A 24,163-nucleotide genomic window follows, 5' to 3' on the forward strand; every position below is an offset into this window, starting at 1 on the left:
CATCTCAATCATTAAATACTTATTCTAGTTGCTATACGCCATCAACAGATTGTTAAATTCTGCGACGTAGTTGGGATGTTTAGGTGTCACCCTGCAGTGAAGTCAAGGAACGCCATGATGCCATGTGAGTCACTGTAGTAAACTTAACTTTTATATTATTTTGGAAAATCTAGGATAATGAAAGAATCTTATGATATGCAGGTGAATGGTGGTCCATGTATGGGACTGACTATGAGGTTTTACAACGACTGGCCATCCGTGTGCTTGCACAGATGGTGTCCTCGTCACCCTGTGAAAGGAATTGGAGTACTTTCTCCCTCATACATACAAATAAACGTAATAGAATAGGATATGAGAGGCTTCAGAAGATAGTGTATTGTCACTACAATATGAAGTTACGAGAGAGGTTGCTCCGCTCGAAAGGAAGAAGAAAAGTACAAGAAGACCCACTGGACCTGATGACGGTCGGACAACATGCATATGCTGAGGATGTGGAGGATGACCTAGTTTACCAGTGGGTTAGGTCGGATGACTTAGATACCTCGGATGGGCGACCAGAGCCACATATTGCGGCAGAAGCAGAGACACAAAGGATTGATGTTGACAAACATATGGAGCAGCAGAGGTCTCCTGATGAGGCATTCGACCCATTAACGAGGAGTCCGGAGGGCAGCCCGCGGCAGTCACTATCACGCGGGACACGTGGCGGGGAAACATCGTCTGACACCGAGATTGAGTCAGAGAGTGATGCGGGAAATGAGTCCGGTGATGATGATGGCAGCGATAAGGGTGACGATGACTCTGATGACAGTAAGAATGATGATGATGATGGTGGTGGCGGCGACGGGGATGGTAGCGACACGGGTAGGAGTCAGAATAAGAGGCCTCTTATCCCCTTTACCGGGGAGGAAAATTTCGATCATTCCACGCAGGACCTTGACCATGGTTCTCGTCCAGGAGAACCACGACCTCGTCTTGTTTACAATAAAACATACACGCGTCAAAAGCTACTGCAGAAAAAGAAGACTTATAAACTTTCAGATTTTGAGGAGGAGCTGCTAGCAAAATGCATGAGGGACACGAGCGTTCATGGCAAGCGAGGTGGCTCTAGATTTGGATCACGGACGAGGGAGGGGAGCTCAAGTTACAGGCCACAACATGAATCTGGATCACAAACACTGGAGAGTAGCTCGAGTTCTGTGCCACGGTATGGGCATGGATATGGACCTAGTGGATATGCGACGAGTGACTCCAGCAGTTACGGCACATCATTTTTCAACCCTGGTCAGGAGTTCACTTCTGCATATGGGCAAGGATATGAGCAGCAGTATGGATATGGCCAACAATATGGATACCAAGGAGCTTCATATGTGCCCTCTCCAGACCATATCAGTTACAGATTGTGACGATTACGCAGTATCCATGAATGGGCGTATTGATTCAGTTCGGAGAGGATGAGTATTAGCGTTATGTCAGGGAGTATCTTAATTGGTACCACTCTACTATGACTTGGGCACAATATTGTTGAATTGTAGAGCAACAGTACTATGCCCATCCCCGTCGAGATGGAGATGATGATTACGAGCCACCGCGCAACTCTATGTAGGTCTAGACCACAACTAGTCCCCATCATTGATATGTATATTTATCAAATTTTACTTCTTCAGTTCTTATTTTTCTTTTCAATGAATTGGTTGTGTTTTCATACATGACTATGATATATTTATAAATATCATGCATTCAATTTAAATATAGTTGCATTAGTTCAGTTAAACACCGCATAACTTAGGACCCTATACAAAGGAAATTTATTATGTGCATCTTTTTTTTGAGATGTTATGATTTAATAGTGTGTATTAAGGGCCTTTTTAACAATCCTCAAAGTTTCATTAAAAAATTCAACTATTTTCCCAATGTTTCCCCATGTTTCCCAAAAAGTGCGATAAACTATGCGATACAAACGATATATCCCGTGCGATAACCAATACGTATCTGTATCCCAAGGGTGCGATACATTGTGCGATACCGATATTTCGAACATTGGTTTCAAGGACCATCTTGGAATGAGACACAAAGTTCCGTGATCACTTTTGGAGGACTTTGTGGAAGTGGTGCGGGAAGAAGCTATAATATAATAGTGCCTACCATCCTTAGATGGATGGGCAGATGGAAGTGGTGGAAATATTCTAAGAAGCTTTGCAATTGACAAATGTACACCTCACGTTAAATTTGCATTCAATGGTACGAAGAATCGATTGGCCGGAAAATCACCAAGTGAGGTTATCTATGGACGGACGCCAAAGCATACTTTGTATTTGGTGCCTTTGCCAAATCTAGAAATTGTAGTAAAGATGCAGAGGCCATGGTTGAGAGGATTCAAGAATTGCATAAGTAAAGCAACAACTCATGGATTCAAACTCAAAGCTAGTGTGAATCGACATAAGTGACCAAAGGTCTTTATCAAAGTTGAACTAGTGGCTGTTTAATGAAGGTGATTTAGTGATGGTCTATTTGCAAGAAGAGCATTTTCCAGCTGGCATGGATAACGAGCTGCTCAAGAAGAAGATGGCCATGTAAGATTAAGAAGAAGATACCAAATGATTTAGATATTCCACCGATGTAAGGTTAAGAAGAAGATACCAAATGATTTAGATATTCCACCGATATTCAGATCTCTATGGTGCCTATAGAGATCCTTCTATTGGAAGTGAAGAAGATAGAGATGTGGGTCCAAGACATGTTTATAAAGCCTGTGGATGAAATTGAAGCAACCTTGGCACCGTGCAATAGATGATGGAGGTACTATGCTCCAGTATCTAATGCAGTGGAGAGGAAAACCCTGGGAGGAAGCCGTATGGGTTAGCATGAATGAATTAACGGGGATCAACTGACATAGGATTGAGGTTAATGAAGATTTGAACTTGGGGTCTAATTCTCGTCAATTGGGAGGGGCTACTGTGAGATTGGGTGGTCCAAAATCATCATCCATGAAGGCCAAGACCTGTAATAGGAGGCAGCGGCACAATCACTAGAATGGGAGCCGTGCAAGGAGCTACCAGGCCTGGCGTCATTTCTTTCCCAAGGAAGACTGCAATGCCTATTTTGTGACTATATTAGAGGCCTTTGAAGCAACTTTATTGGTTATTTCATTGTTGGCCTACATAGTTTAGATAGGGCTATGGATTGTCTTATTTAGTTGTTGGTAAAAGTCATGGAATTGAATTATAACGGTTGAGATTAAATGGTATGCATTTCTACGATTTATATGCTTTAATTGCTTTGAGGTGTTTTAGGAATCATGGTGGGCTTCAGAGATTTTTAGTAGATCTAAATAAAATGTAATAGGGTGGGTCTTAGGCTCTTAGCCTTAAAGGTTTTAGGCGAGAGCTCAATTTTCCCCTTCTCTTGGTCTGATTTGTAATTTTTTCGCCTTCAGCCTTGCTTAATAAAATCGTCACCTTCATCCCCTCCCCCCCCCACCAAAAAAAAAAAGAAAAAAAGAAAAAAGAAAGAGTATGCGTTTGGGTCTGCTTAAGTCATTATGAGGGCTGGATTAATCCTAATCAATGGCTGAGATGAAAGAGTTTAGGCTTAGTAGGTGATAACTGACAACATATACAACAGTACAACGGGTTGTTTTACACTATTGGGAGAGGCCCCCCTCTCTCTCTCTCTCTCACACACACACACACACACACCCTTATCTCTTACATCAATGTGGACCATTGCTTTAAGGAAAATAGAGTAATATATCTCTCTTTGCTTTGTTACAAATTGGTACATCCATTCAAGTGTGGCTTGTATCAATGATATGCCTGTTTTCACGATTCCTCTCTTAATTGGACATTCATTCTCTAGATTTCACTACATTAGAGGCCACCCTGTTAACGATCTAACTAGTCTCCATACTCTTTCTCCAGATAGAAGACTTATTCCTCTTATTCTCTGTCATTTCTTCGGCTGTGGCATCACAATTTGTCCTAAGTGGTATCTTTAGCGGACCATTCTCCCCAAATCTGAATGAGATCCTGTCTCTCTTTTCTACTCAACTCCCAAAATTGAGCTTTATTTGCTAATGCCTCCTTCTGACCAAACTACCTGCCATGGTGTGATATCATCCTTTCTGCATCCTCCTGATAGCCAAATGTCTTGAAAGCAAACCTAAACTCCCATCCATAGCAATATACCAGTCTTGAATACAGCCCACCTCTTTGAAGAGATTGTATTGTCATTGGGGAGGTCCTAGACATACAAAGAAATTCACCTTCTTCAATCCTCCATTTTCTTTTTCCTGCAAGGCTATATCTCTTTTCTCAACAATTCACGACTAACTCTAAATCTAACGACTAATTAATGATAAACCCTATGAATTTGTTGACCCCAAGTCCAATTGTTGGTCCAGATCTATCATCAGATCAATATGGACTTCTAACATGGTCCAGATCTATCATCAGATCAATATGGACTTCTAACATGGTCCAGATCTTTACTCTAGATGGTTGATGGTCTAGAGTTTCAATACAGATGGCTGGATTTTTAATCAGGACCCTTGGATGGACTTCCTCTAGGCCTAATATATACAATTTAATGGCTGGATCGTTAATCAGTCAGCCTATATGACCTGGATGCATCTTGTAGTAGATTGTGTATGGTCTTGGAAGTATTAAATACTGAAAGGAAAATTGTTAAAGATCAAAGGGTTGAAATATTCCAATTTGGGAGAATTTTTGTCCTTGATCCATGTTGAGATGCATCATATAAGTGGTTTGGATCATTGAAATATTTTCCACACATATGGAATCTCAGTGCTTCAGCAAACATTAAGTTTGCAAATGAGCATACTCTTATTGTTTCTCCTTTGAGTATAGTCAGAAATCGGTGGATGAAGTGGAGATGTGTCTCTACAGTGTTGTTTGTTTGCCTCATGCCTATGGAGCTTAAAGAAAAATTTATAAGACAACTATTTCACCAGCTATGCTATACTTGAAGAATGTTGGACTGTAAAAGGTAGCGTGGACAGAATACTGTTGCAGAGACAAGGATATTGAAATTGATTTTTGGAAAGACTAGGAAGGATGGACTTAAGAATAAGTTTAACCAAAGCAACCTAGGAGTAGTCCCAAATAGTGTTTGAAATATCAGTATCGCGTTACATATCGCATCCTTCGGATATAAATACGTATCGGTTATCGCACGGGATATATCATTTTTATCGGGTAATTTATTGCACTTTTTAGGAAACATTCAGAAATTAGTTGAATTTTTCAATAAAACTTCAGGGATTGTTAAAAAAGACCCTAATGCGCAATTTTAAATCATAACATCTCACAAAAGAAGTGCTCATAATAGGTTTCCTTCGTATAGGGTCCTACGCTATGTGTTGTCTGATTGAACTAATGCAACTATATTCAAATTGAATGCATAACGTTTAGACTGTATGTGATGATCATTTCATCAAACACTCTTAAATACTTTGAAATTAGTCTCAGTTGACAGCTGGTTGAAGGGAAATTTTGAGAAAAAAATATTTTATTAAAAATGAATTTTATTTTTCAAAAATTGACAAGGACTTAACAAATCAGTAGATCAATGCTCATACATGCTTGATTTCATGTTTGGAGTGCAACAATGCAAGAAATTTCAGAGAAATTGGGGAAATTTTGAATTTTCCCTCGAACCACCTACACTCAAAATTTGAAATTAGAATATATGCGATGATCATTTCACCAAATACTGCTAAATACCTGAAAATTAGTCTCAATTAGCAGATGGTTGAAGGAAAATTTCAAAAACAAAATAAAATAAATAAACGTGGAGAACATGAAGAACCAATGGATATCGAAATCAAAGCTCCAACTCCATGATTTTTCATGCAAAACATGAAAAACCAATGAATTTGTAACCATTTGATACTGATTTAACATAATTTCAATACAAAAAGGATCGAAATTTGAAAATGCTCATCGGATTGAACATGTGGGATATATCGATGCTACCTTTGCATTTCGTACGCACAGGTGGGATACAAGATATATCGTGGGATATATTGGCCGATCTCATCGATATTTAAAACGTTGGTCCTAAATCCCAATAAGAGAATGATGGTGAATAGATTGAGATGATTTGGTCACACGCTACAAAGGCTAGAGATAGCTATGAAAAGTGGATGGAAGGAAGACTTGAAAGGACTTGGATTGAGGTGGTGAGAAGGAATGTAAACGTGTGTTCACTCACCAAAGATAGGGCCTTCGGGAAACATGACTTGTTAGGCCTATCCCAAACAGTTTAGACAATGCAAATGATGAACATTGATTAGGGTTGAAGAGCTTGAAAAGTGGATGAGAGGAAGATGGAGCCTACAAGTACTGGGATCAGGATATGAATGCTTTTTTAGATGCAGAGGATAGGGGGCGTTAAACAGGGATGGTCGGGGAAAGAGGATTTGTAAAGCTGACCATAAATAGCCAGGACAAGGCCATGATAATGACGACGACGACGGTGGTGGTGGTGTTAGTAATTTCATATTTCTGAGGAAGGTATTCCCTTGGTAATATAGAACAATGGATAGGGTCGTTGGACAGACTGTTGGCGAAAGTGAATTTCTAAAGCCGACCCTAAATAGCTGGGACAAGGCCATTAGATAATTATGATGATGGTGGTGGTGGTGGTGGAGTTAGTCATTTCATATTTCTGAGGAAGTTATCCCCTTAGTCATATGGAAACAATGGATAATCTAATTGAGTTTGCTGTTCTGCCTCTCGATTATATATCCATAATCATGACTGAGTTGGTTGCTACATTAAATAAGGTATCTTCTAGAAAATCTGTCCATGCAATTATTTTGTATGGAAGCCTCCCGATCCCATTAGGTTTGATGTTCTTTTTCTTTTGACTGATAAGGAGGAAGGCTTTATGGGAAATTTAATAGGAAATATACAGTTATGCATGAAATTCCTTTCAAAAATAAAATAAATATACAATTAATCAGTATCATCCGAAGTCTCAAAAGCCTCCACTCCATAGAAACACTTTATAGTTTGCTAAAATGTCGGCATTCAAATGATCCTCTATGAGCATAGGATGCTAATGAAGGCTGGTCAAGAATGATCAGAGACATGTCTGTGAATACATCCATAATTGTTCCAGATGGAACATGGACGTAAAAGAAGCTTCATTGAATATGAAAATATTGTAATCCCAGCTTATTAGAAAAGACAAGAAGATCACTTTGATCCACATTCTAATGGTTAGTTTTGTTGCAATAAATATGGTGAATATTCTTAGCTCTGTAATTTAATACATGGCTTTAGATTGCAGCAAGCTCATTAGGTGGCTGTTCAAACTTCAGACATTCATTTTACTAAGGTGCTATTAGGCTGAAGTTGTGGTGTACTCAACGCTCTCATTTATTTTTAATGCTGAATATTTTCTCAACTTTCACTAGTGACAGCTGAAATGTTTGTTTGTTTGACTGTCTAAAATGATCTTTGTTTGTTTTTTTTTTTTTTTTTGATACCATGGTAACTGCTGTAACCATATGGGTTCAGAAGGGTTACAACATGATTTTGATCATATTGATTCTGACAAATGCCATGCAGGTAGTGCTTGACTTGGATGAGACTCTTGTATGTGCATACGAGACATCTAGCTTGCCTGTGGTTATTCGTAACCAGGCCACTGAAGCTGGGTTGAAGTGGTTTGAGCTGGAATGTGTATCAGTGGACAGGGTCTGTTTATTATTGTTATTATTCTTTTTTGTTTTCGCTAAATAATTTATCCAGAAAGAAATTTGAAAAGAAATTGTTCGGATTGCAGGATTGTGAAGGAAAACAAAAGGTGAATCATGTTACAGTGTTTGAACGACCTGGTTTGCATGAATTCTTGCAACAGATTAGCGAATTTGCAGATCTTGTGCTCTTCACTGCTGGCCTTGAAGGTTTGAACTTCAAATGTGTACCTAGTTGCTCATGTTTTTTTTTACTATGATTTTCATTTGATACATAATGTTTGTTTTTTGTTTTTTGCAGGTTATGCTAGACCACTTGTTGACAGAATAGACCTTGATAATAGATTCAGTCTTCGTCTTTATCGGCCTGCAACAATTAGCACGTAAGTTTCATCTATTCAACAGTATCACAATGACTTTTTCTGCACAGGATTATATTTGTGACTATGAAGCGACCACTTTCATAGTATCTGCATTTCCTTGGGTATTCATCTGAAATGCTGCTTGCTTTTGTTACGATTTCTGATGTTGGAAGTGCTTATATTTCTAATCTATGATGCTGATCTCATCAAATGCAACCCTTGCCATCAAATTGCTTAAGTGATCATGCAACCCAAGGGGGCCGTGCGCATATGCGATCACATAATCACGTATGCCGCTCGCACAGCCCCCAAAAGAATTACATTTTTTAATCACATAAGTGATGGCATAATCACATAATCACACATGGCAGCCATAACACACACACACACACACACACACACACACACACGGAAACGCTCACCTGCAAACCAATTCGTACCTATTACATACGAACTTTTTTGAGAACCCATCATACGTGATGTGTATCAAAAATCTGAACCGTTCATGTGAAGCAGCACCTTGTGAAACCCCCCAGGACCAAGTTTTACTTTGATCTAGAACTTTGATGGGCCATGAAAAATTAAAACAGTTTCCTCCCTTGATTTGCATTTCTCTTTGCTATGGCCCACCAGAATTTTAGATCAGGGTCAAAATTTCTCACATGAGGTTTCATGGGATTCCGCAGCACATGGACCATTCAGATTAGACACCCATGACACGTGTGCAAAGGTGCGCACGTGCATAGGTGTGCAGGGGAGCATGACTCTATTTCTCTCTCTCTCTCTCTCTCTCTCTCTCTCTATATATATATATATATATATAAAATTTTTAGTCACGTAAATGATGGCATAATTGCATGTGTGATCACACAATCGCATAATCACATATGCCATGGCATAATGCTCAATGGTCATAAAACCACATATGCCACTGACATATGCGGTATATGCTCCCAAAATGGCGTATGCGATCGCATATGAAACACTAACTGCAACCAATCCTATATTATACATTTGGAAGTGCTGGGCATATCGCTGCAGGAAGTGGGGGACAATAAGTTATAGCTATAAACTCAGAGGGCCTATTTTTGACTCTTAGTTTGTTGTCTTTATGAAAATGATACGTATAGTATGGATTTTTGGTATGCATGCTTTCTTGGTTTGGCCTTCAATGGATCTCCATACAGATAATGGCATTTCTGTTTCAAGTAGCTTATACTTTCCATTTGTTCTGCTCTACAGTATCTTTCCATTGGTTGGTTTCCATTTGTTTAAATTTGTTCCGCTCTGCAGTATCTTTCCTGTGGTTGGTTTTCATTTCAAATCGTCATCTCAACGTCTCTTTGGGTTTTATGGAGCATGCTTATTCCTTATTCGCCTCAGTCAGTTCAATTATGAAATCCCATTCACTTTTTTGAAATATAACAAAACTTTATTAAAAGCAAAGCAAAACAACAAATCTGTCTCAGTCGATTTTTATTTTATTTTTCCTTAAAGATAATTAAGAAAAAAAATCAGAAAAAGAGAAAAAAAGATATTCATTAATCTATCAAAAAAAAAAAAGATATTCAAGAATCTATAACTGTTCACACCCCAAGTATAGGGTTGTGATGTAGTAATAATCTTAGTAAGACCGAGGTCGAATCCACAGGGACTGAACCTTGTATGTAATCTGAAAGTAACCAGAACTAGAACTAGATGAAGATGTAATCTAAACCAGGGAAAATTTAAGAGAATAATGGTGAAACACTTTAACTAAATTTTGTAAAATTCAAAGGTGGGAAACTAGGGTGCCAAGGATCCACTTGTAGAGATCAGGGAGATCTATGCTTGATTCAAGAACACAACTGGAATCAGAGTCCTATCTTCTTCCAGTTGGAAGATATATCGTTAAAATCCAAATCGAACTTCCTTTAACCCAGTTTTTAAGAGATGAGAGGTATGAGAATTAGACTTGATTCCATTACAAAACCATGCCCATGAGACAAAGCAAACAACAAAATTTAACCAATCCACAACCAATCTAAGAGAGTTATGAACGTTAGGAAGGGTTCCGTCATCCAACCATACCCGTGAGACGATGGTGAACTATATGGATCCCATGTTCACAATCCCTATAATGCAATGAACATATTCGAAGCTATCGCAGATCCATTGTAATTTAAGTCACAATAAACCATTAAAAACTACGAATATTCCATATAATCAAACTATAATCAAAGAAAGTTCATAAAACATGAATCAAAGCCGTAGAAATTGTCCATCACGCTACAAGCTTCACCTCTTAGCCCTAGATAAGAGGTTTAGCCTGACATAGTCATGATCAAGCTAAATCTCAAATAAACATGAAGAAAATAATGAAAGGGAAGGAAGAAAAAAACTCTTGGCCGATGGAGATGGCTGACCGTTCTCTCTCTCTCTCTCTCTCTCTCTCTCTCTCTCTCTCTCTCTCTTCCCATGTCCAAAAGATCGCCTCCACGGCTGCCTAGAGATGCCTCCCACGTCCTTTTCTTTCTTTCTTTTATAGGCAACAGAGAGAAGTCTGTGCTGAAGTCGGTTGGTGGCTTTACGCAGCTTGCGCAGCAAAGAAAGAAAATGACATGCGTTTTGATCCCTTTTTGGCAAGAGTGTCAACAAATCGGATTTTTCTCCATGGTTGGGGTAAAGATCCCCCTCTGATGGTTCTGAACGGTTTAGATCACCTATCCGACCACAAATAGTGGCCTACAACACCCTGCAACGTCCGAAAAAACTTGATGTGCGTATGGTGCGAATTCTATTACGCTGACATGTTCGGTGGGCCCCACAGTGATGTTTTCTGGAAAATGCACCCCGCTCATTAGATTCCTGGCGAAAATTTACGGAAAGGAGTAGTTTTGGTCGAGTTTTGGTGCGGTCCACTGTATAAAATCAATTCGCCATTCATCCCGTGTTTTTCGATGATCCACGTGTGTATGTGTGTATGGGGCCAAAAACTCAACATGGCTTGGGTCGTGGCCACCCTCTGAGTCAAGCAGACGGTCCCAATCATCCATTGGTATGAGCACGGTGGGCCACAACATGCCACAGCGTCCGCACTTTGCGGACGCTGATTGTTATTTGGAAGAAGAGTCGGGCCAACCGACTTTGACTAGGACGCCTGGTCTGGTGCGGCTCAACCATGTACATGTTGTGTACACGCATCACGTGTGTAGGTCCCACGGTGATGCTTGTGAGAAATTCGCTCCGTCCATCCGTTTTGTCATCCCATTTAAGGGGTTGAGACCAAAGTTGAAGTATATCCAGATATCAGGTGGGCCCCAGATCGATGATTCATGGGCTGATCTGACCTTTGGGCCACTTTCACAAGGATCCAATGGCTGAAATTTGACGTGTACGGTTAATTTAGGGTCCTTAGGTCAGATATAAAGTTTCGAGCCGAACGGATGGTGGGAACTTTGTGATCTTGCATTCTGGACGATTTTCAAGCCTCTCTAATGTAAATGGCTTGATTTTCTCGGATCTTTGGCATGTAAATTCTTCAATCTTGGTCCCCTGGGGTCCGTCCCTTGCCTTGGTGATTTTCATGTAAATTCTTCAATCTTGGTCCCCTGGGGTCCGTCCCTTGCCTTGGTGATTTTAGAGCGTTAAATCCATGCTTTTAATACCTTCTTCAGTCCAAGCTCTTTAAATTCACCTTGCAACAAAAACACGATTAAAATAGGACGTTAAGCATTATCATGTTTGTAAAATCAGTTAATAATTGGGGTGTAATATGCAATATTTGACCCTCAACAATAACAAAAAAATTAAGGAAATATCAGAAGAAAAAGATATTCAAGAATCTATCTTTATTATTTATTATTTATTATTTATTATTTATTTTTTAAAAAAGTGTATTTTGGACACGCATATAATGGTGTATTAGACCATTCTTTGTAAGAATGTTGTTTGTCAACTTTACCTATTTAAAGTCAACCAATTGCGCCTTAATTGAATCAATGAAGCATGATTTGGTGAATTAGGACCCCCTATATTGAAATACAACAAAAAGAAGATAAAAACATGAAAAAGTGAAGGCTTACCCTTTTCTTATTTTTCCTGTAGTGGATAGTGATCCACTCCACTACAATTCATAAATCCCCAAAATATGCCTAATTCTAGTCTTAAGATTATTTTTTAAGCTTCCTTCATTGTTGAAATGAATAAAAAAAGAAGAAAACGAGTGAAAAATCGAAAAATAATCATATTTGGGCCATTATGGGCATATCGGCCGGTTGGTGCTAATACAACTTGATATCTGGTAAAACAATAATAAATATATATATATTTTTTTAATAAAAAAATTTATTTTTAGAAAAAAAACAAAAGAGTGTGGTTATTATGTAGATCCGCCTATACTCATCAATGGACATGTAGATCAACCAATTTTGGTTGATTAGCATGTTTTTTAAAAATAAATTTTTTTATTCTTTTTCACTATCTTAACTATTATTGTTATTTTTTGAAATTTAAAGAAATTGTTGCCAATCTGTAGTTAGGCCTAAAAGTAGTTCCTAATGATTTTTTGACACCCTATTTGCAATTTAAATGGGTGAAAATGAAGAATTTTGGATTTTTTCCTAGATCTTTTACCAAAATTCGAAAATCAATGCTTCAAATCCATGATTATTCATCAAAACATGCATAAAAATGTACAGTTATTTGAGAAGTGTAATTTTTTGGGCATCCCATCATTGTGGTGGGATCCAATTATTGCTTAGGTTGGATGGCATACACACAACACGATCTCCCACGTAGGCAATAGTGTATAAGCAACAAGTAGGTGAATATGCATGATGAGGATATCCAAGCACCTTACAGAGTATACCAGAGGAGTTGGAGATCAACTCCAGTTTCACTTTGGCTTGATGACCACTACATGGGCCCAGGTGGGCCGCATTGAAGACCCCACATGCATGATTATGCATCTTCAAAAACCCTACACTAGGAAGATGCATGTGGGTTGCTTATTGAGGAGTTTAGACCGTTGGATTGTGAGGGCACGTCAATCGGACGATTGGATCTGGAGGACGCTTTGATTGGATGGTTTGTTCATTGTGATCTTAGATCACATTGATTGTAGACTTTAGGATGTTTTGATTTATTTCTTTTATTTAGTTGATTATTCAATGATTGGATTTATGTTTAGTTGAGATTAGGGAGTGAGGAACAACTTTTATTTCACTGAGTGTCTTTACATTGAAAATTTTATTTGAGAGCCTCTTTTTGTAAAAAGTCTTTTTTAGACTATAAAGGACAGCCAACCTTAGGGATTGATGTTTTTTAGAATGAAAGTTCTTTGCTTCCCTTAAAGCTTTCTCTTCCTATAAATGGAGATTGATGGTGTGATGCCAAGGTGTGTAGCGTAATCTTTCTCCTATTTCTCTTTTAAAAGGTACTTCTATCTTGTCTTTCTCATCTTCTTCTCAAATCCCTCTTTTCCTCTACTTTTCTTATCCAAACCTAAATCACTATACTCTTTTCTCCACCAAAACCCAAACTCATCTTCTCTTATCCCTTCCTCCACCAAAACCCAACCCATCCCATCTCTATCAAGCCCCATGCGTTCGGACTACCTATTTGTACAAGTTAGTTTGTACGGTTGTATGGACAGGGCCGTGCAACTGCACGACCAGCCACCTACCTTCCTTTCTTCCCTCTCGTTGATTCTTCCTATCCCTTAAACCCTAGCTTAAAACCTTAGTTCACATTTACATATAAACCGTAGTTTTTATTTATTTATTTAAATTTTCTGAGCCCTATTCCCAAATTCCCTATGAAAGCCTAATCCCCTATTTCCTATAAGATCCTAATTTCCCAAATTCTTCCAAAGCCCTAATTCCTTTAAGATCCCTAACCTTACACACTTAAACCCTAACCATAGATTCTCATATCCTTAACCTTATAGAGATCAAATCAGCCCCTTGGAATTAGGCCTAAGCCTATGCTAAAGTGGAAGTTCTACCTTCCATTGATCATTTGAAATTCATGTTTTATATGGTTTAGTTTATTGTGGGATTGTGATTTAGCTTGAAATCTGAATTTTATTATTTATTTGATGTCTTAGATTTGTGGTAGGTTAGTATATTTTATGCTTTGAATTGCTTTTTAATCTGTTTATAATTTATTTGCATCATATTTAGTCTAGACCATTCGTCCTGCATCAAATTTTGGTATCAAAGTCTAGGTTTAGCATAGGATTCTTATGTTGCATCTAGGTTAGATTTTCATATTACCATGTCTAAGGTTAGAGGTCTTCCTATTCACATCACATTGCATTTAGATTTTTTTTTTTTTTTTCCCTAGGTTTCCCTCTAGATTCGCAGTTTATGCCCACTTGTACTGGGCGTGGTTTTGGTCTACACCCCACAATGAATTCGGAATAGCTTGCTGAGGCTATCTATGCCATCAATAATCGTCTTGCAGCCATCAAGGCCCAAAGTAGAGCCACTAGTAATCAACTGACAGTCCTCAGGAATGAGACCCACACTTGAATTGTGGTTTTCCTATCTTTTTGTTTATACCGGTTTTCTAAAGTTGTTTGAGCCAGCCCTTTGCCTCCACTCCTTTGGTTGATCACATCATCGGAATGTGGTCTACACCATCTATCCATGGGCCCATGCCCTCAGACTCTTTTCGAGACCGTTGGCTGTATTTGTGGTCTAGAACGGCTTGTCGAAGTAGGGGGAGTGAGACTAGCTTTATTTACATTAACTACGTTTATATCTTCATATGCATCTTGTTCCAAATATTTCTTCTGACGTAGGGCACTATCGTATCTCTTTCTTGACTGTTTTTCCATATACTCCATGATCTCCCTTCGGATTCCTTCGGATTTCTAGAGTAATTTTGTCGTATGCCTTTGCATTTGACCTCGGTAAATGTGCAAGGTGTTGCTTGTGCCTTGCAATGCGACCGGAACCCACATAACTCACATACTATGTGAGTCTTATTCGAAACACTATGGTAGTGCCCATACTTCGAACTCGGGTTATTCGACTTGGGTTTCAAAGAGGAAGATTGGGAAGAAGACATTATGTCGATGGTGTGTGTATTGATTGCTTGTAGCCTAGTACTAAAAAGTAACTAAAGAGTAAAAACTAAAGAGATGGGACTTGGAGAGAGAGAGAGAGAGAGAGAGAGAGAGAGAGAGAGAGAGAGAGAGAGCTGAGTTACACTTATAGAAAGGGAGAAGAAGAGGGAGAGTTGAGTTACACTTATAGAAAGGGAGAAGAAGAGGGAAAAGAAAAGGAGAAAAAGAGAGTTGAGATTTACACATAAACAAAATTACAATTACAAATTCAAAAAGAGGTTCCAAATTCTTCAACTTCACTTCTTGTCTAAGTTGTCTTCACTTTTGCCTTGAGTCCTTGACCCTTGAGTCTTGATCTTGATTCTGGAATTATGTAAAATGTAGACTTGTAAAGTTGTGTTGTTGTAAGTTGTAAGTTGTAACACTAAGTCACTAACTTGTAACTTGTAACTTGTAACAAAGTAACAAACTAAAAAAAAATAAAAATGTTAGAAGTCATTAGAAAACTTAGAACTTGGATATGATTATGGAACTTTAAGAGAGAGTGAGATAGAGAGATAGAATCTAAAAAGAGAGTGGTGGGTGTGTTGTGTGAATATTTATATAAGTTGGAAAAATTAGAAACTAGAAAGAGAGTTTAATTCAATGGATGATGGAGAGCTTGGTTGTCTTGTAATGTCTCTTGAATCTTGATTCTTGGATCCTCATAGATGTATGTACTTGTCCCCTGATTGAAACTTCAATCTTAAAAGAAATATGGATGGAGGAGTGAAGTTTGGGGCTTGGAAATATATAATAGAGTATAAGAGAGCAAAATAGAGATAGAGAGAGAGAGTTTTAGCTTTAAGTGCATATAGGAGTGCTTAGAATCCCTTTTATAGAGAAAAAAATCAAGATTTAAAAAACAAAAAAAATAAATAAATTTCCAACGGTTAGAAAACGGTCAGATTTTTGACCATTGGCAACTATGCCATCGCATATCATCGCACATGTGGCATATGCGATCGCATGTGCAGTGATCGCATATACCACTGTCGCATATGCGATTTGTGCACATTGTGCACATACGCGAATGTGCGATCTCACATGACAACGTTGATAGCAAACCTAATCGCAAAAACGTAGGGGGTTGGCTATTTGAGCAGGAAAATTTTGGACAAAATAAAAACCTTGTAACTGCCTACTTGTTGCATTTATTATTTCTGGACAGATGTTCAAGATCCAAGTCCAGCCGCATGAAATGAATATATTGCAAAAGTTGAGATAAAATATTAAGAACAAGATTAACAATGAAAAGGGCTAGGCATTGAATGAATGACTTTTTGTTCAAGTATTTGTTTTGAGAAAGAGAACATTTCTGATTGTTAGGTTTGGATATCCAAAATGAAATATTTGTGAAGTAAACTGCTGGCTATATTGGGTGGTGTGCCAGTGGGGAGAAGCAGTGTTCCAAGTATTGTTGATATTATTGGTATCATTGAGTCCATGATACAAATAGTGGGGGTAAAATAATATTTGCAAGATATCGACGACAATACAATACTGAGAGATATCGTCAACATCCCTTAGAAAAACCTATACCGTATTGTCGATATCATATGATATTATTGATATCATCAAAGATACCATCATAATACTTACAAGTTCTAGAAAATAATAGAAAAACAATAGAAAAGGGGACCTTTCCTAGGAGTTGTTTTAAATTAGTGCATTATATGTCTTGAATTAGTGCATTATTTCTTAAAAGTTAGTGCATTAGCTTCGTACTTGTTAATAAAAAATTTTGTTTAACAATGCATAATTTGGGCCTTTCTACATGTTAATAAAAAAATTTGTTTAAAAATGCATAATTCGGGCCCTTATACAAAAGAAACCTATATACGTAGTTATTATTATTATTATTATTATTTAGTAATATTTTGAGTTCTAAGTGTGTAATTTTGCCTTTTAACATCTCAAGAATTTCCATTGAAAAACTCCGCCATCTAATGTTTATGATATTTCCCTTAGACAACAATATTTTACCTATTATCTGCAACGTTATTGATGATATCTATTGATTGTAATTTAGGAGTTGGGTATAAATATTGAATAAATATCATACCAGGGATCACATCCATTGCCATTGTAAGACATTCATAAACATCATTGTCACATTACCATGCACGAAAGAGGAGAGCTCACGTAGTTAGAAAACCTTTATCATTATTAGCTGGGTTCTTATTACATTTTAGGCTGTGATTTACCATAAACCCTTAATTACATCTCTTTTTAGAATACCCTTGATTCTAAGATAAAATATATAGTATAGGATGACAGAATAGTGATAAGTAAATCTATGGCAACAAAATGGTGGTATATGATAAGATGCAAGAAATGCATGATATGCAAGAATGCATGCACTTATGACTGCTATTGGCAGCATTAGGATCATCTTTGCAATCTATGCTTCGGGCTCTGTGGCCTCCTCACATGGTGAACTATCAAGGCTTATGGCTCATATTGGTATTCTCCCTTCTAGTACGAATCCATGGTTATTCATGGAATTCAGGATAAAGGGATTCACACTTATTGTGTATTAATCTCATAGACAGGGGATGATTGCACTATGTCTATTATTGGAGAGAGCATTATTCACCAAGGTATTCCGTAATAGTAATGGTGGCCATAATGACCACCGCTATTACCTTTACGATATGGGTCATAACGGCTGTTACGGCTTCTGTAACGGCCGACATGGTCTCTTTTTTTATTGAAAGAAAAAAAATCTGAAAAACATGTATTTGTCCCTTAACGTTGAAAAAAAATCTAAAAAACCTGTTGTTTGTACCCTATCCGACCAGGTCCTATTTTTGGTCACTTAGTGCTTATCGGTCGCAAGATTATATTAGATTATATGACTGTATTTCGAGAAAGGGGTCATAAGATGTTGAGCACATTATAAGCAATCGACAATGGTGCAACCAGTTGGAACAACTAAGCGAACAATTAGGCAACGGTCAAAGTTTGTATGGATTCCGAAGTAAGATCATGGGAAGAATCTGGAAGCAGAGAGAGGGAGGAAACAGTTACAATAACCGTCAGATCGTGAGAAGCATCTAGAGTAGCAAAACAACAGTATTAATAGAAGGTTAAGCAAGTTTTGAAAGGGTCTCACACCAACCCCAAACAAACTTGGAAATCAATTATCTTCAATTATCTTTCAATTATCTTGTCAAATTTACATTCCGTAGTGTAAGAGCGGTCTTTATCAAGTAAAGTCTTTCCCTTAGCGTAATTATTTATTTCCCGTATCAGCTGTGATGTAGGACAATTAACCACTTGCTCTAAAAGCTCAAACCGTTAGAGTATGGCGAATTAATCCCTTTATCTCATAGCCCAGGCCCCACATCTCATGGGTTAGGACCTCGGCCGAACCCCCTTGTGGGCCCTAAATCAGACGGGTACTGCTTCACACGGGCCGCCCACCCCGAGTGTGTCCCCGCATCCCATAGGCTACCCCACTTGAGCCCGGTGTGAAATGCGCATTAATCACCCTCAGTGAGGAGTCTCGAACACGAGACCTCTTCTGTAGGCTCCGTCCACCCTGAGTGTGCCCTTGCATCCCATAGGCGACCCCACTTGAGCCCGGTGTGAAAATGCCCCTGCATTAATCACCCCCGGTGAGGAGTCTCGAATACGAGATCTCCTGCTCTGATACCAATTTGATGCAGGACAATTAACCACTTGCTCTAAAAGCTCGAACTGTTAGAGTATGGTGAATTAATCCCTTTATCTCATAGCCCAGGCCCCACATCTCATGGGTTAGGACCAGTGTTCGAAATATCGGTATCGCGCAATGTATTGCACCCTTGGGATACAGATACGTATCGGTTATCGCATGGGATATATCGTTTGTATCGCATAATTTATTGCACTTTTTGGGAAACATGGGGAAACATTGAGAAAATAGTTGAATTTTTCAATGAAACTTCAGGGATGATTAAAAAAGACCTCCATACACACTTTTAAATCATAAAATCTCAAAAAAGAATGGCACATAATATGTTTCCTTTATAGAGGGTCCTAAGCTCTGCGTTGTCCGATTGAACTAAGACAACTATATCCAGTATCCACCCGGTCTATCTGTTTTTCTATATCATTTTAGGACATTATGCAAAAAATTAAGCAGATCCAATAATCAGGTAGACCATATCATAGGCAACAATGTTGATTGACCATTAGTGGGCCACTTGAACTTTGGATATGCTTCACTTTTTGGGCTAAAATCATAAAATTATATGGTAAAATGGATGGACGGAGCGGATAAAATAAATGAATTATAGTGGTCTCACAGGGTTTACTCACTAAGTTGTTCCCACCCCAGACGGACGCGGATTTCTTGCGAAAGCCTTTTGCAGGGAGTTCCTGCGCTGGGAACCCAGATGGGGCCCACTGTGATGTTTGTGAGAAATCCTCCCCTTCCATCAGTTTTGTGAGTTCATTTCAGGACAATATGCCAAAAATGAACCATATATAAAGCTCAAGTGGGCCGTGCTAAAGGAAAATGTGGTTAGGGAAGTTCCTACCGTTGAAACCTACCTGGGTTCGACAGTGATGTTTACATGCCATCCATACCATTAATAACTTCATTCCTACATGGATGAATTGAAATCACAAATATTAGCTTGATTCAAAACTTTCATGGCCCATGAATATTTCAACTATGGACATTCGATTATCACGTTTTAGGCCCACTTGAGCTTTGGAAACGGTTCATTTTTGGCATCAGGCCCTAAAATAAACTCACAAAACGGATGGACGGATAGGATTTCTCACAAACATCACAATGGCCCCACCTGGGTTCCTAGCAGGAAATCCGCTATCAAATGAGTAATATCCAATGCTCAAGTGGACCACACCACAAATAGCAGTGGGGACTGATTCTCACCGTTAAAACATTTGTAGGGCCCACCATAACGCTCACTATAATGTTTATTTTTCATCCAATCCATTCATTAGGTCACACAAATCTGGATGAGGAGGAAAAACAAATATAATATCGATCTAAAACTTTTGTGACCCCAAAAGGGTTTCAATGATAGACCTTTAATCTTCCACTGCTGCTTTCAGTGTGGTCCACTTGATCTTTGGATCTGTCTTATTTTTTGGCTCAAGCCTTACGACGAGCTCGCCAAATGGACGAACGGTTTGGATATAAGACATACCTCATGATGGGACCCATAGAACTCGGTGACGACATCAACGCACCAGTTGGTGGTGTGCGGTACACCACTCTATGAAAAAAAAGGGCCGGACGCCCTATTTTTTCTAAGCAGAGAGGGTTCCGGCCCCAAATATCTCCCAAATCTTCGGATTCCGGCGAAGATTCTCCAGATTTCGACAAAGATTTCCCCCAATGTCGCCCAAATACCCGGATTTCTTCGGATTTTGACGGATTTCTCTCCCAAATCGAAGATATTGCTTGCACTAACCTATGAAAGAAGCTTCGATTGGAATGGCCTATCGTGCGATATCGACGATATATCGGCCAATATCCAGATTTTGGGTTTTTTGGTATCTTCCGGGGGTTATCACGAGTGTATCGTCTCGCAGGGGTGTGATAACGATAATATCGGCCGATAGTCTCGATATTTCGAACATTGGTTAGGACCTAGGCTGAACCCCCCTGGTGGGCCCCAAATCACATGGGCACCGCCTCACACGGGCCGCCCACCCCGAGTGTGTCCCCGCATCCCACAGGCTACCCCACTCGAGCTCGGTGTGAAATGCGCATTAATCACCCCCGGTGAGTCTCGAACACGAGACCTCCGTGGGCCCCACCCACCTCGAGTGTGCCCGGTGTGAAAATGCCCCTGCATTAATCACCCCCGGTGAGGAATCTCGAACACGAGACCTCCCGCTTTGATGCCAATTTGAAATGCACATTAATCACCCTCGGTGAGGAGTCTCGAACACGAGACTTCCTCCGTGGGCCCTGCCCACCCCAAGTGTGCCCCTGAATCTCACAGGCGACCCCACTCGAGCCTGGTGTGAAAATGCCCCTGCATTAATCACCCCCGGTGAGGAGTCTTGAACACGAGACCTCCTGCTCTAATACCAATTTGATGCTGGATAATTAACCACTTCCTCTAAAAGCTCAAACTGTTAGAGTATGGCGAATTAATCACTTTATTTCATAGCATAGGCCCTACATCTCATGGGTTAGGACCTCAGCCGACCTCCCTGGTGGGCCCCAAATCACATGGGTACCGCCTCTCATAGGCCGCGCCCCCCCCCCCCCCGAGTGTGTCCCCGCATCCCACAGGCTACCCCCCTCGAGCCCGGTGTCAAATGCACATTAATCACCGCTGGTGAGGAGTCTCGAACACGAGACCTCCTTCGTGGGCCCCACCCACCCCGAGTGTGCCTCTGCATCTTACAGACGACCCCACTCGAGCTGGTGTGAAAATGCCCTTGCATTAAGCTATTTACATTTCCTTAGCATAATTCATAGATTAAGTACATTAGTTGGTAATCGTAACTGTAATTTAAACACTTTCTAGCAGTCGATCTTAACTTTCCCTTTTTCGTTCCACTTTGCATTAAGAAAGTCCTTTTGTATAAAAGGCAAGGAGGAACCCATCATCAGAGGACGAACCCCACCCTCTGACTATCGCCTGATCCATTTACACTGTGAGCGAGTGGTTGAATAGGCGACCTATCTCCTTAGATCTCGGTCATACCCGGTGTCTCCTACTTCGGTGCTCGGGGTCATTGTTGTTCGGTTTGAATTGGAACCGCAATCCAAATTCTGGCACGCCCTCGCACTCAACACCCATGCTAGAGAGAGGATCTCCACAACCCCGACGAACAATTTTCTAGCACATCCGGTGGGACACATTAAAAACTACTGGTTTAACTATTGCCAAAATGCAAAGAAGAAGTGGTAGGATTGCCGGGAACGAATTTGCAACACCAACCACACCGCCTCCAGGGGATGATGTCCAGGTTCATGCACCTCCAAGCGAAATTAGTTTGAATATCAACTCGACCAGAAACCAAGCATGGCCGTCGACGGCTCGCCCTATTCTTTCGGACGAGGTATCGATGGCACTAAGGGATGTCTATATGTGCATCCAAATGATACAAGAGCATGGAAGAATTCAAGCCGAGTAGTTTCGTTAAAAGGCTGAAAGTGCTAATCGCTACATGGCCAGTCAGACCGAGGCCATGCAATGATTGTTAGTCGTTGTAACAGAACGGACACAACCAATGCAACAAAATAATGGCAGTTCAGTTGGTAATACCATCCATTTTCGGTACCACCATTGCAGCGCAACTCCTCACTTGTTCCTCCTCCAGAGGAAAAAAATGTGCCACCTCCTGCTAAGGTTAGGCGACCTGAATAAGCGGCTAGGAATTATGAAAATAGAAAGCAAGGACCGCCAGCATGCCTCTACCCGCCACAAGTTCCTAGGTTTCGAGATAAATTTAATAGATTTGGTTCAGATCATCCGCCAGCCATGGAACCTCCATGGATCGATCAGGACCAGGTACTGCAACTCGTGCAAGAAGTTGCTGGCCAAGTATCGGGTTGCAATGCTATTCGTACGTGTCATAAACCATACCCCGAGTGGGTAGATCGACAACATCTATTACCAAGAAATTATCGACCAGATTTTGTCTTATTTTCAGGGGAACACGATCAATCAACTATAAATTACAATTATTCGGTCACTTGTTGATCACTGTGGCCTTCACATGGTATTCCAATTTGTTGTTAGACTCAATACATAGCTAACAGGAATTGGAGGAAAGGTTTTATGCTCAATTTTTCTCTACGAACAGGAACATAACTATGGCAATCTCGAACGATTCGGGTAGTTACCCGGAAAGTCTTGTGAAAGTTACATTATGCATTTCAAGCGGGCAAAAAGCCGCTGTAAGGTGGTCATGACCGATGCCGAATTCGTGCAGCTTGCATAAGACGATTTAGAATACAAACTCCGTAAAAAGTTTGTAAGCACGGAGTTTGCCAATTTATACGACTGCACCAAGAAGGTGTCTCGGTATGAAGAGTTGCTTCAAGAAGGGGCTAGGCAAGCAAATTTGTTAATAGGAACGTATTACAGCTATCCTAATTACGAGATCGCCCAAGTGGTAGCTAAGAAACTATTAGTCTGCTCGGCATTGGTCAAAGCGGAGTTTACTGCCCTAGCAACTCAAAAGGCCCAAAAAATATATACCTTTGATATTACTCGAGCCGAGGAAATTTTTGACTTTACGTTAGAGGTGGAATTTATCAAAATTCCTATTAATCATAAGGTACCTTCGGCCGAGGAGCTAAAGAAGGTCGACTATTGTAAATGGCATGGATCTCGTTCCCATTCCACTGACAAATGCATTATTTTCAGGAATCTCATTGAAGATCATATCGAACGTGGGTTACTGAAATTTCCATCAAAAGAAAAGGAAGCCATGTTGATTGATACCGATCTGTTCCCAACCGGCATGGAGATAAACACTGTCATCGCCGACTTGCGGGATCGACCTCGACCAAAGATTGAGCTCGGTCCAGGAAGTATGCGTAAAGCAAGCGATCGATATGCTCCCATGCAACGGTGGGCATCCCAGTACCAGGATGTACGTGGACAATGGAATCAACAGTTATGTGATCGCCATGGACCGAAAAATTACAATCCTGGTGGCGGTCGAGATTGTTAGCGACCGAGGCAGACTACATTTGAGTACCGATCGTATGGGCCTTTGAGTAGGATAGTCAAACCTCCTGTTACGCAGGAAGGAGTATGGAAATGACTTTGCATCCAAAGTTTTCGGTGGTACTAGAGAATTTGACCAGAACTCAAAAGCACTGTTGGCAGAGAAATAGAGCCGCGCTAAGAAGAGAAAGAAAAGGGGGAGGTTCCTTCTCGACCAGAGCCCAAGTTTCCTCATCCATTCTGGAGAGTTCCCTCGCTAGAGGGATATGAAGCAGTAAACATGGTTGAAGTTATTGCTTTACCTATTAATCAGGAGAGC

At 39.9% G+C, this 24,163-nt stretch overlaps 1 protein-coding gene across 1 annotated transcript in view; it reads left to right on the plus strand.

Annotated features, from left to right (window-relative positions):
• LOC131253296 (uncharacterized) overlaps positions 1-24,163 on the plus strand; it is a 62,081-nt gene that overhangs the window by 35,258 nt on the left and 2,660 nt on the right. Inside the window, exons 2-4 of the mRNA XM_058254248.1 lie at positions 7,599-7,727; positions 7,816-7,936; positions 8,028-8,109. Coding sequence (XP_058110231.1) covers positions 7,599-7,727; positions 7,816-7,936; positions 8,028-8,109 — 332 coding nt within the window. The remainder of the gene's footprint in view (positions 1-7,598; positions 7,728-7,815; positions 7,937-8,027; positions 8,110-24,163) is intronic.

The sequence above is a fragment of the Magnolia sinica genome, chromosome 8, assembly GCF_029962835.1.
Source record: "Magnolia sinica isolate HGM2019 chromosome 8, MsV1, whole genome shotgun sequence".
Lineage (NCBI taxonomy): Eukaryota > Viridiplantae > Streptophyta > Magnoliopsida > Magnoliales > Magnoliaceae > Magnolia > Magnolia sinica.